The sequence below is a fragment of the Danio rerio genome, chromosome 21, assembly GCF_052040795.2.
Source record: "Danio rerio strain M-AB ecotype USA chromosome 21, GRCz13ab, whole genome shotgun sequence".
Classification (NCBI taxonomy): Eukaryota; Metazoa; Chordata; class Actinopteri; order Cypriniformes; family Danionidae; genus Danio; species Danio rerio.
This window is the reverse complement of record NC_141041.1, coordinates 732404-745000: the sequence shown is the minus strand read 5'-3', so window position 1 is coordinate 745000 and position 12597 is coordinate 732404. Positions and strand designations below refer to the sequence as shown.

At 39.5% G+C, this 12597-nt stretch overlaps 1 protein-coding gene across 3 annotated transcripts in view; it reads left to right on the top strand.

Annotated features, from left to right (window-relative positions):
- The window catches only part of tmem38b (transmembrane protein 38B), a 24542-nt gene extending 13142 nt beyond the window's left edge, over window positions 1–11400 (top strand). The window contains 4 exon segments of one of the 3 annotated variants that reach the window (NM_200176.2): window positions 3566–3653; window positions 7391–7508; window positions 9854–10936; window positions 10967–11400. In NM_200176.2, coding sequence (NP_956470.2) covers window positions 3566–3653; window positions 7391–7508; window positions 9854–10051 — 404 coding nt within the window. In that variant the 3' untranslated portion in view covers window positions 10052–10936; window positions 10967–11400. 3 annotated transcript variants of the gene reach the window in all.
- Window positions 11401–12597: the final 1197 nt, after the last annotated feature.

Below are 12597 nucleotides of genomic sequence, written 5' to 3'. Positions count from 1 at the left end.
ACTGTAACTAAAAAAGGAACTAAAAGTAACTGTAGTCTGATTAGGTGCATTTTTAAAAGTAGTTTATTTTCGTTGGATGTATTTGATTTTTGATTAGTGTCATATAACCACTCTCGAAACAAGAATCAGGCACATGTGTATAATTTATATGACATCTCATAAAAACAAATATAACGAACATGTATAGGTGGCAGGTTTATTATAAACAAATATAAACTTTCAAAATGAGGAAAATCTATAAATTTTGAACATTTTACTGCCATTGTGTAAACGTAATCCAAAAGAGTAACTAATAAGTAACTAACAAGTAACTGTTGTCTGATTATGTGTATTTTAAAAAGTCATTTATTTTAGTTACACATATTTTATTTTTAATGATGTCATATAACCACTCTCCGAAACAAGAATCAGTGGCATGTATATAAGCGGTAGGTTTATTACAAACAACTATAAACATTAGCAATTAGCAGAATCAATGAACTGTGAACATTTTACTGTGATTGTGTAAATATGTAATCCAAAAAATTAACTAACTAAAGTAACTGTTTCTAAAGTAACTAAAAAGTAAATGTAACTAAAGTAACTAAAAAAGTAACTGTTACTAAAATCAATTGAAAAAGGAACTAAAAGTAACTGTAACCAAAGTATCAAACTAAACTAAAAGGTAATTAAATGTAACTGTAACTAAAGTTAATGTAACTAAAGTAAATAATAAAGTAACTGTAACTAAAATTAATGAAAAATAGCAAAAAGTAACTTAAAGTAACTGTAACCAAAATATCGAACTAAACTAAAAGGTAATTAAATGTAACTGTAACTAAAGTAAATAAAAAAGTAACTGTAACTAAAGTAATTATAAAAGTAACTGTAAGTTAAGTAATGAAAAATAACAAAAAGTAACCAAAAAAGTAACTAACTAAACTAAAACTAAACTTTTACTAAAGTAACTAAAACGTAACTAACGTAACTAAAGAAACTAAAAAGTAACTAAAGTAACTGTAACTAAAAATTAACTAAAGTAACTAAAAGTAACTGAAGCTAAAGTAACTAAAAAAGTAAATAACTAAACTAAAAAGTAACTGTAATTTAAGTAACTAAAAAGTAACTTTCTAAAGTAACTAAAAGGTAAATGTAATCTGATTGTGAAGTGTATTCATAAACTAATGTCGAGAGGATGACGTGCTTATGATTGCTTGCAGCTGGTCCCGCATTATTCAATTTATGATTCAACAATCAGACGACTCCTAAGCCACCTTAAATACCCTCAGCTCCATATCAGCATCATGTTGGAGAATCCCCCCTTCCACCCCTACTCCTCCTCCTTTTCTTGCTGGCCCAGTGGTTGGCACTGTTGCCTCACAGCAAGAACGTCACTGGTTCAAGTCCTTACCAAGCCAGCCGACGTTTCTGTGTGGAGTTTACACGTTCTCCTCATACTTACGTGGGGTTCCTCTGAGTTCCCCGGTTTCCTCCCACCATCTAAAAACATGCTGCTTAAGTTAATTGACTAATCCAAATCGACACCATAGACATGCTCCTAGTCAGTAGTTACCTCTTAAGAGCGATCACTGTCTGTTCATTAGCTACTACAGCAGGGGAGTTCTTCAGATCTACCTGAGCTCAAACTTCTCTCTTGCCCTGCAAGCAGGAGGGAGCCCCAGGCTTGAGGATCTTAAGAGCTTAGGGCTCTCTCCCGGGACAGCATGCCAAACACGCTTTATAATCAATCATCAGCTGAAGGTCAACTCTTGAAGTGTATTTTACAAAGTAGTTAATTACAAGTACTTCATTTTTGTAATCTGATTACGAGTAATTACGAAAGAACAATTATAATTTATAGTAATTATACAAATAGTATAAATAGTCATTATACAAGCATTAAAGGACATGAAATTCACAGCAGTATCATCAAATAATTCATGTAAAAACACTAGAAGTGCAGTTGACAGTATTAATGTCATATAACCCCTCTCCACTTTCTTTGACTTGTAAACAAAAGTCATGAATCTATATAAGCTGCAGGATTATTACAAACAAATATGAATGTTAAAAAATGAGGAGAATCAATGAACTGTGAACATTTTACTGCCATTGTGTGAACATGTAATCCTATAAAGTAACTAAAAAAGTAAAGTACTAAAGTAACTGTAGCTAAAAATTTACTAAAAAGTAACTGTAACTAAACTAAAAAGTAACTGTAACTAAAGTAACTAAAAAGTAACTGTAATTAAAGTAACTAAAAAAGTAACTGCATCTAAGTAACTAAAAAAGTAACTGTAACTAAACTAAAAAGTAACTGTAACTAAAGTAACTAAAAAGTAACTGTAATTAAAGTAACTAAAAAAGTAACTGCATCTAAAGTAACTAAAAAAGTAACTGTAACTAAACTAAAAAGTAACTGTAACTAAAGTAACTAAAAAGTAACTGTAACTAAAGTAACTAAAAAAGTAACTGCATCTAAAGTAACTAAAAAAGTAACTGTAACTAAAGTAACAAAAAAGTAACTGTAACTAAAAAGTAACTCTAACTAAAGTAACTAAAATGTAACTGTAACTAAAGTAACTAAAAAGTAACTGTAACTAAAGTAACTAAAAAGTAACTAACTAAACTAAAAAGTAACTAAAAATAACTGTAAAGTAACTAAAAAGTAACTAATCTGATTACGTGTATTTTAAAAAGTATTACAAGTACTTAATTTTAAAAATCTGATTGAGTAATTATATAATATAGTAATAAATAATTTATAGTAATGATGCAAATAGTATAAATAGTAATTATATGAATATTGAATGACATGACATTCACAGCAATATCATTAAATAATTCATCTAAAACACTGTGCAGATGATGATGTTAATATCATATAACCCCTCTCCACTCTCTTCAACTTAAAAACAAGAGTCATGAATCTATATAAGCTGCAGGTTTATTACAAACAAATATGACTGTCAAAAAATGAGGAGAATCAATGAACTGTGAACATTTTACTGCCATTCTGTGAACATGTAATCCTATAAAGTAACTAACTAAAGTAACTAAAAGTAACTAAAAAAGTAACTGTAGTGTGATTGTGTATTTCAAAAGTACTTTATTCTAGTTATAAATACTTGATTTTTGTAATCTGTTGGCGTAATCCAGATATCATATAATCCAGCTCATCTAAAGATAAAATGCGTGTGATCTTTATCCGGCTCTGTTCGTCTCCGCGTTTATTACAGTTCTTTCAGCTTGACATTTCAATGTTTAAAAGCTCAAGGTTATTTTTCAGAATTTCATCACACTCATTATTAAACCCATGATGCATTTCACCCCGATGTCCTTCAATTACTCCGAGGAAAGGCTTGAAATATCAGGAGGTCGAGGTGACTGTAATTACGAGCGCCGCTAAAATGATAAAAGTTTAAGAGTCAAAACACATCAGCAGGCGAACAAACAAAACCCTACTGATTCACTGGATATTACACAACCCTGCGCTCGCAAATATAATCATAATACCGTTATTACCGAGTCTGATGAGTACAGAAATATCAATAATACATATATATCTGTGTGTTTGTGTCTGCAGGAGCCGGAGGAGGACTCATCAGTAACTTTGAGCAGCTTGTTCGTGGCGTCTGGAAGCCGGAAACTAATGAACTTCTCAAGATGTCTTAGTAAGATTCATTAATGTATTTAATTCCCTGATCTCTGAAGGGAAACACACCCTTTTTAGTCAGGAGGTGAGGTTATCAGGGTGTCTTAAAAGGCTTCTATTTTACTCCTTTTACAAGATGTGTAATAAGTCAGGCCCATAGCCAGGGGGGTTCAGGGGGTTCGAATGTCGCACCCCACTTCTGACAAAGTCTAGAATTTGGCCCCTGTCTGCTTGTTAAGTCGTGATGTATCGGTGACGTGTGGAATACTGTTTCCGGGTCCAGTCCGCTACTCATTTGAATCAAGAAAATATTCATTTCTGGCCACTTTTTTTGTCATATCAGACGTTAAGGTACATTTTTTTGAATAACATCATCGTGTACACTAGTCTGTAGACTTGCTGCATCACTGACACCAATATTTTAACAGTTTATAAAACATTTATCACTTTCTGCCCATCTGATATTAGGCATGGATATACAGTTGCAAGCAGAAGTTTACATACACTGTAAAGAAAGGAGCAGAACCATTTTTTTAAATGTCTGATGGTAAATCAAATTAAATGTTTACAGTGTTAGGTCCGTCAGGATATCCTAAATGATTGACATTTGCTAAATGCCAGAATAATGAGAGGATTTGTTATTAATTTCTCGACAGTCAGAAGTGTACACACATTTCCTTGGTATTTTTAGTTTTGCTTTTAAACTGTATAACTTTGGTCAGATGTTTTGCGTCTCCTTCCTCAAGCTTCTCACAATAGTTTGCAGGAGTTTTAGCCCATTCCTCCTGCAGAATTGCTGTAACTGAGTCAGATTTGTAGGCTGTCTTGCTCACACAAGCTTTTTCAGCTCTGCCCACACATTCTCTATAGGATTGAGGTCAGGGCTTTGTGATGGCCACTCCAAAACATTCACTCTGTTGTCCTTAAAGCACATTTAAACTAGTTTGGCAGTGTGTTCAGGGTCATGGTCTGTCTGGAAGAGCCATTTGTGGCTGAGTTGTAATGTCCTGGCTGATGTGTTGAGATGTTGCTTCAGTATTTCTCCATAATGTTCTGTCTTCATGATGCCATCTATGCTGTGAAGTGGACCAGTCCCTCCTGCAGCAAAACAGCCCCACAACATGATGCTGCCGCCCCCATACTGCACAGTTGGGATGGTGTTTCTAGGCTTGTGCGCTTTCCCCTTTGTCCTCCAGATGTAACACTGCTCATTAAGGCCAAACAGTTCAATCTCAGCTCCATCAGAGCACAGGACATGTCTCCACACATCAGTCTGTTCCCAGTGTCATTCAGCTAATGGTAATCTGGCTTTGTTGTTGATTCTGGCTTGTTGATTTTCCCATGTTGTCACACAAGGAAGCTGTGTGTTTGAGCTTTTCCTTCAATACTATTCTACAGTTGTGCCTCACATTAACTCAAATGTTGTCAATCAGCCAATCAGAAACCTCCTAAACCCTGACATCATCATCTGAGCTTTATCAGAGGCAGAATAATCTGATTGTGTGTAAACTTGACTTTCAAGAAGAGTTAGAACAATTTCTCAAACAAATATCTCTCATTATTCTGATATTGAGCAGAACAGAAGCACAAGTGATCATCCTTAACTAAAAGAGGAAAAGTGTAAAATGGTGATGTGCCGCCTTATACAGTGTGTGTAAACTTCTGCTTTCAGTAAATGTAAGTGTGATTGATTGTTTGTGTGGCTGTGCATGTTTGTTTGTGTACATGTCTTTGTACATGTGTGTATGTGTGTTGGAGATTCCTCTTGAGCTCAGTCATAGATATATACACTAGATGTCGCCTGGCTTATTGTTGTCTATTGGACGGAATGCGTCAATAGCGCCGCCATCTTGGTACAGGGGAACGCTCCTTTGAAATGAATGCGGGACCAATGTACAGTGGAGGACTGTGGCCATCCAAAGCCAGAGATACGCACATATACACAAATATCTATGATCGGGAGTTTTTCTGGATGTTAGTATGTAATTTTTTTTTTTCTAATTACGAAAACTATAATTTTACATCACTTTTCTACATTCCTGCATTCCTGACAAAAAGCTTGTGTTTGTGTGTACAGAAATGTACTATTCACCCTCCCTGCTAATTTAATTTGATCTAATCATGTCCTGAAACACAGCTCCTCTCCTGATTTCACTGCTCATACTGACGGAGGGAGCGATTCGTTTGTGAATGAATCCCCCGAACGACTCCTTCACTAGCCGACAATAATACCAGTTTCTGGCAGCGCAGCGTCTCGTTGTCATATTTCTTTTGCATTGTTTGCTGATTTTATTCAACAAAACTAGCATAAGCCGAGTGTTTAGTGTGAGTTGGAGCTGCTTTGCCGTATGGTGAATGCAGTAAGAGACTGTTATCATCAATAACGTTACCTGTAGAGCACAAGAGTTCAGAACATACAAAAACAGAAGAAAAACTTAATATTACCTATGAAATGTTCTGCCTTTGTGCTTTATTTTCTTTGTTTGCTCGTTACTACACCCGTAGACAGCGCTAAAGTCCCGCATCTTCACGTAATAACACTGTCTTGACTAGTGCGGTTGAATGACATTTGTCCTGGGAGCACTGTACCAATGTGGCGGCGCTATTGACGCATGCTCAGGGTCCCTATGCGATAGCTAGTGTATATATATATATGGAGCTCAGTGTTAGTGAGTGTGTTTGAGGTCAGCCGTGTGTCTGTGTGTGCGCGTGTCTGCGTGCATCTGCTGAAGTCTCTGTCTCTGTCACAGTAATAGCGTTTTCTCCCAGAATGCCGCAGGTGGAATAATTGGCTCCTGTATTGATTTGCTCTGGTCTTGAGCGACACTTGTTGTCATGGTTTTTGTGCGAGTGGCATTTAGGAAAGAAGATTTGTGTGGAAGAGGAGGAGAGGAGAGGGGAGTCTGTGATCCATCACTGTGGAGACATTCAACACATGCACACACACACACACACACACAAACATATACACATGCACAGACACACGCACACTCGCACATGCATACACCCTTACACACACTAACACAAACATGCACACATTCATACACACACCGCATGCACATACATGTGCACACACTCACATATGCATGCACTCATACTTGCACACACACACCCGCACACGTGTACTCTCATACACACAGACACACTCACTCAAGCATACATACATATATACACACACACACACACACATTTACTCTCATACACACACACTCACACATGCATAAACATTCATTCATACACACACACACACACACACACACACACACACACGTGTACTCTCATTCACTCTTACATGCATACACACTCATGCATACACACACACACACACACACACACACACACACACACACAGCTCTGCAGTTACTCCTGAACCTGTGTTTACAGTTAATTGCAGTTATTAATTGTTAGTCATAAACAGTCAGCCCCTCCATCATGTACTGTAGTTCATTAGAGTGTGTGTGTGCGTGTGTGTGTGTGTGTGTGTGTGTGTGTGTGTGTGTGTGTGTGTGTGTGTGTGCATGATGACTGTCTTGCCTCATTTGACCTCATGTGTGTGTGTTGATTATCTGACCTTGTTTTCTAATTTTACCTTTGACCTTTTTCTGTGTGTGTGTGTGTGTGTGTGTGTGTGTGTGTGTGTGTGTGTGTGTGTGTGTGTGTGTGTGTGTGTGTGTGTGTGTGTGTGTGTGTGTGTGTCTGTCTGTGTCTGTCTGTGTGTGTCTGTGTGTCTGTGTGTGTCTGTGTGTGTGTGTGCAGTCCCACCAAGGTGACCCTGTTAGGAGCCGTGGTGTTTTCTCTGCAGCAGTGCCGTTACCTCCCGATTCAAACACACCATCTGATCTTCATCTACACACTCTTCACCGTCACCAACAAGGTGAGCAACACACACACACACACACACACATACATTGTGTCTTTGTTTGTGTGTATGTGTTTGTTTTTTTTGTATGCCGTGTGTGTGTGTGCGCGCACCACATGTGTATTGTGTTCTTTTGTGTATGTGCTTGTGTGTTTTTGTTATTTTGTTTCATGTGTTTGATTGTTTATATATTGTATGTGTGTGTGTGTGTGTGTGTGGTGGGGGGGTTGTTTTTGTGGCAGGTGTGTTTGTTTGTATGTCGTTTGTGTCATTTGTGTGTGTATATGTGCATATATGTGTGTGTGTTGTAGGTTTGTCACGTGGTTTTGTATATGTATGTGAATGTCTGTGTGATTGTGTGTGTTGTATGTATATATTTGTATGTGTGTGTGCGTGCGTGTGATTGTGTGTGTTGTATGTATATATTTGTATATATGTTTGTGTGTGTGTGTGTGTGTGTGCACATGCACATGTTTTTTTGGGGTTCCGTGTGTTTTTGTATGTGAATTATATATGTGTGTGTGTACTGTTGTGTGTTTGTGTGTATGAATTTGTCTGCTTGCATGTGTGTTGTACTGTGTGTGTGTGTATGTGTGTGTATGTGTTGCATGTGTATATTGATGTGTGTGTATGCATTTGTGTGTATCATATCTGTTCTGTGTTTGTGTGTGCATGTCCATTTGTGTGTGTGTCTGTCTGTCTTTCTCTTTATGATTATTTGGATGCTGTGTTGCTTTAATTAGTATTAGTCATTCCAAATTATTAATCAAAATGTGTGATAATCAAATGTGTGTGTCTGTCTGTCTGTTTGTGCATGTGTGTGTCTGTGTGTATGTATGTATTTGTATATGTATGTATGTATGTATGTGTGTGTGCGCGTGTGTCTGTCTGTCTGTCTGTCTGTCTGTCTGTCTGTCTGTCTGTCTGTCTGTCTGTGTGTCTGTGTGTGCGTGTCTGTATATGTGTGTGTCTGTGCGTGCGTGCCTGAGTGCGTGTGTGTCTGTATATGTGTGTGGGTGTGTGTGTGTCGTCTCTCCTTTGCCCTTCATTCTTTCACTTCTCTCTCGTCTTTTGCATCATTTTCTGTAATTGCATCATTCTGCAGTTGTAGAGCGAGACTGACGGAGATGTGAGGTGTGTGTGTGTGTGTGTGTGTGTGTTCCTCTGACCTTCATCCGTCACACACTGCACATCACTATCTTAAATTATAGTTCTGTAGCTCTGCATGTTACCATTAGTCTGTGTCACGTTACGTTTGTGTGTGTGTGTGTGTGTGTGTGTGTGTGTGTGTGTGTGTGTGTGTGTGCGCGTGTGTGCGAGCACATGTGTGCATGTGTTTGTGTGTGCGTGTGTGTTTGTTTTGTGTGTGTTTGTGTGTGTGTGTGTGTGTGTGTGTGTGATCTCGTTCATACACTGATGTTAATGATCTCAGGCCTGTTTTGCTGGATGGTTGATGTGTTCATATGCAGTTATTATAGTTAACGAAATCTACACACACACACTAAAACATATGAGATAGATTACTGATGAAAAAATATATTAACATATGTTACAATAAAGGGCGGCACGCTGGCTCAGTGGTGTTGCACTGTGGCCTCAAAGCAAGGTCGCTGGTTTGAGTCTCGGCTGGGTCAGTTGGTGTTTCTGTGTGGAGTTTGCATGTTCTCCATGTGTTGGTGTGGGTTTCCTCCGGGTGCTCCGGTTTCCCCCACAGTCCAAACACATGCACTATAGGGGAACTGATCAACTACACTGGCCGTAGTGTATGAGTGAGTGTGTGTGTGTGTGTGAATGAGTGTGTATGGGTGTTTTCCAGTGATGGGTTGCAGCTGGAAGGGCATCCACTATGTAAAACAATCCACATTTCATTTAACTTTGGCAACCCCAGATAAATATAAATAAATATATAAATAAAGTATAAATATAAAAATATAAATAAAGGACTTAGCCGAAATGAAAATGAACGAATGAATAAATGAAAATATATACACACACACACACACACACTCATACACTACGGCCAGTGTAGTTGATCAGTTCCCTTATAGCGCATGTATTTGGACTGTGGGGGAAACCGGAGCACCCGGAGGAAACCCACACCAACACGGGGAGAACATGCAAACTCCACACAGAAACACCAACTGACCCAGCCGAGACTTGAGCCAGTGACCTTCTTGCTGTGAGGCCAAAGTGCCACCCCCAAAAAACTATTATTTGAAATATAAATGTCTAACTTTTACACAATAATATTTGCCCCAGAAGTGCACAGCCTGATATTACTGTCACGGATGTTGTTGTAATAAAGCTCAATGTCAGCGTGTGTGTGCTGTAAATGAAGTGTGTGTGTTGTGTTGTTTCAGACGCGGATGATGCTGTTGGGTTCTTCATCGCATCCTCTTTCATCACTGGAGTCGTTCCTCTACAAGACTCTGTTTGTGCGTCCGCTGACTGACCTCAGTGCAGAACACACACACAGCAAACACAACGGCTCCGTTCCTGAGCCCACCACAGCACAAACACACACCAAAGAAGCAGAAGCCAGCAAAAAGACCAACTGAACTGTGTGTGTGTGTGTGTGTGTGTGTGTGTGTGTGTGTGTGTGTGTGTGTGTGTGTGTGTGTGTGTGTGTGTGTGTGTGTGTGTGTGTGTGTGTGTGTGTGTGTGTGTGTGTGTGTGTGTGTGTGTGTGTGTGCGCGCTTATGCACATGAGTGTGTGTGCTGCCATGCATTTACACACATGTGCATGCATGCATGAGTGTCCAGGTGTGCGTGTGTGTATGCATGAGTGCGATTGCATGCATATGTGCACATGAGTGTGTGTGCAAGTATACACTGTGTGAGCGTGCTTGTGTACATGCATATGTGTTCATAAAAGTGTGTGTGTGCATGCATGTTCACGTGAATGTATTTGCGTGTGTGTGAGTGTGTGTGTGTGTGCATGAATGCTTATGCACATGAGTGTGTGCATGCATGCATTTACACACATGTGCATGCTAAAGTATGTCCAAGTTCGCATGTGTGTGTATGCATGAGCGCGATTGTGCATATGAGTGTGCTTGCAAATGTGCGTGCGTGTGTGTGCGTGCATACATTTACTTGTGAGTGTGCATGTACATACATAACTGGGTGCGACTGTAAGGGTGCTTGTGTGTGTTTGTGTGTGTGTGTGTACGTGTGCATGTGCAAGTAAATATATTTGCATGTGTTTGTGAGTGCGTCCCACGGTGAGTGTGCTTGTGTGGACATGCGTGCATAAAAGTGTGTGTGTGCATGCATGTCCATGTGAATATATGTTCTTGCATGTGAATGTGTGCGTTTGTATGTGTGTGTGTGTTTATGTTTGTGCGTGCATGTGCTATTGTGCGTGTGTGCATGCATGGTTTGTTCATGTGTGCGCGTGTGTGTGCGCACATGCATGCATGTGCAAGTGTATGTATTTGCGCGCGTGTGTGTGTGTGCGCGTGTGTGTGTGTGTGTGTGTGTGCGCGCATGCATGAATTTGCGTGTGCGTGCGTGTACCCCAACGTGTGATTGTGCTTATGTGTGTATATGCATTCAATCATGCATAAGTGTGTGTGTGTATGTGTGTTTGCATGCATGCATGTTCACATGAATGTGTGTGCGTGTGTGTGTGTGTGATTCTGATGTAGCGGAGACTCTCCTCTATTTCCTGCACCTGATCTTTTACTGCACAGACACTCTTTTACCTGATTTCTGATGCTGTGTGTATATATTTGCTCTTGATTGACAGAACCTCTCTTCTTCTCTCTGCTGTAATGGGGACGGGGATATTTTATTATCAGATTATTTATACTGCATTTGTGAATGCAACAAAAGAGTGTGATAATGCTGAAATCTATTTTACTGTAAAGATGTTTTGAATGCAGAAATAATGCAGTATAATTGACGATCGCCTCTGCCTGGTTTATCTTCAGTGTGTGTGATTTCTGCTCATAATGACTGCTGATGATGATGATGATGATGATGATGATGATGGAGTGTACAGGAGGATACCGGTGAGTTAAGCTCTGTGTTTACATGTGCACCTTTATGGTACTGGGTTTGCACTCGTTACAACCGAGCTCTGCAGAAGAGCATCTCTGAACACACAACACGTCCAACCTTGAGGCGGATGGGCTACAGCAGCAGAAGAGCACACCGGGTGCCGCTCCTGTCAGCTAAGAACAGGAAACTGAGGCTACAATTCACACAGACTCACCAAAACTGGACAATAGAAGATTGGAGAAACGTTGCTGCTCTGATGAGTCTCCATTTCTGCTGACACATTCAGATGCTCGGCTCAGACAACATGAAAGCATGGATCATCCTGCCTTGTATCAGCGGTTCAGGCTGGTGGTGGTGGTGTAATGGTGTGGGGGAGATTTTCTTTGGGTCCATTAGTACCAATTGAGCATCAACGCCACAGCCTACCTGAATATTGCTGCTGACCATGTCCATCCCTTTATGAGCACAGTGTCTCCATCTTCTGATGGCTACTTCCAGCAGGATAACGCAGCATGTCATAAAGCTCAATCATCTCAGACTGGTTTCTTGAACATGACGATGAGTTCACTGTACTCAAATGGCCTCCACAGTCACCAGTTCTCAATCCATTGGAGCAGCTTTGGGATGTGGTGGAACGGGAGATTGGCATCATGGATGTGCAGCCGACAAATCTGCAGCAACTGTGTGATGCTATCATGACAATATGGAGCAAAATCTCTGAGGAAGATTTCCAGTAGCTTATTGAATCTACACCATGAAGGATTACGGCAGTTCTGAAGGCAAAAGGGGTCCAACACGATACTAGTGAGGTGTACCTAATAAAGTGGCCAGTGATTTTAGAATGTAACAAAAGCTGAACAATATTTGATAATAATGACTCAATTTAAGCCCCGCCCAGAAACCCCCACCATTGGCTGAGCAAATGTCAATCAGGCTGTGGGATTCTCTCAAGTTCGAGTTCATAGTTTTTGTTAGATAACCGATTACACTGTCTCTCTTGGCTGAAATATGCTCTTATAATATACCTCAGTCTTAAATCACTTAAAGGTTGTTCATCAGTATGAATGTGAGTTAGCCTTCATCGATTGTGTTGCTGACA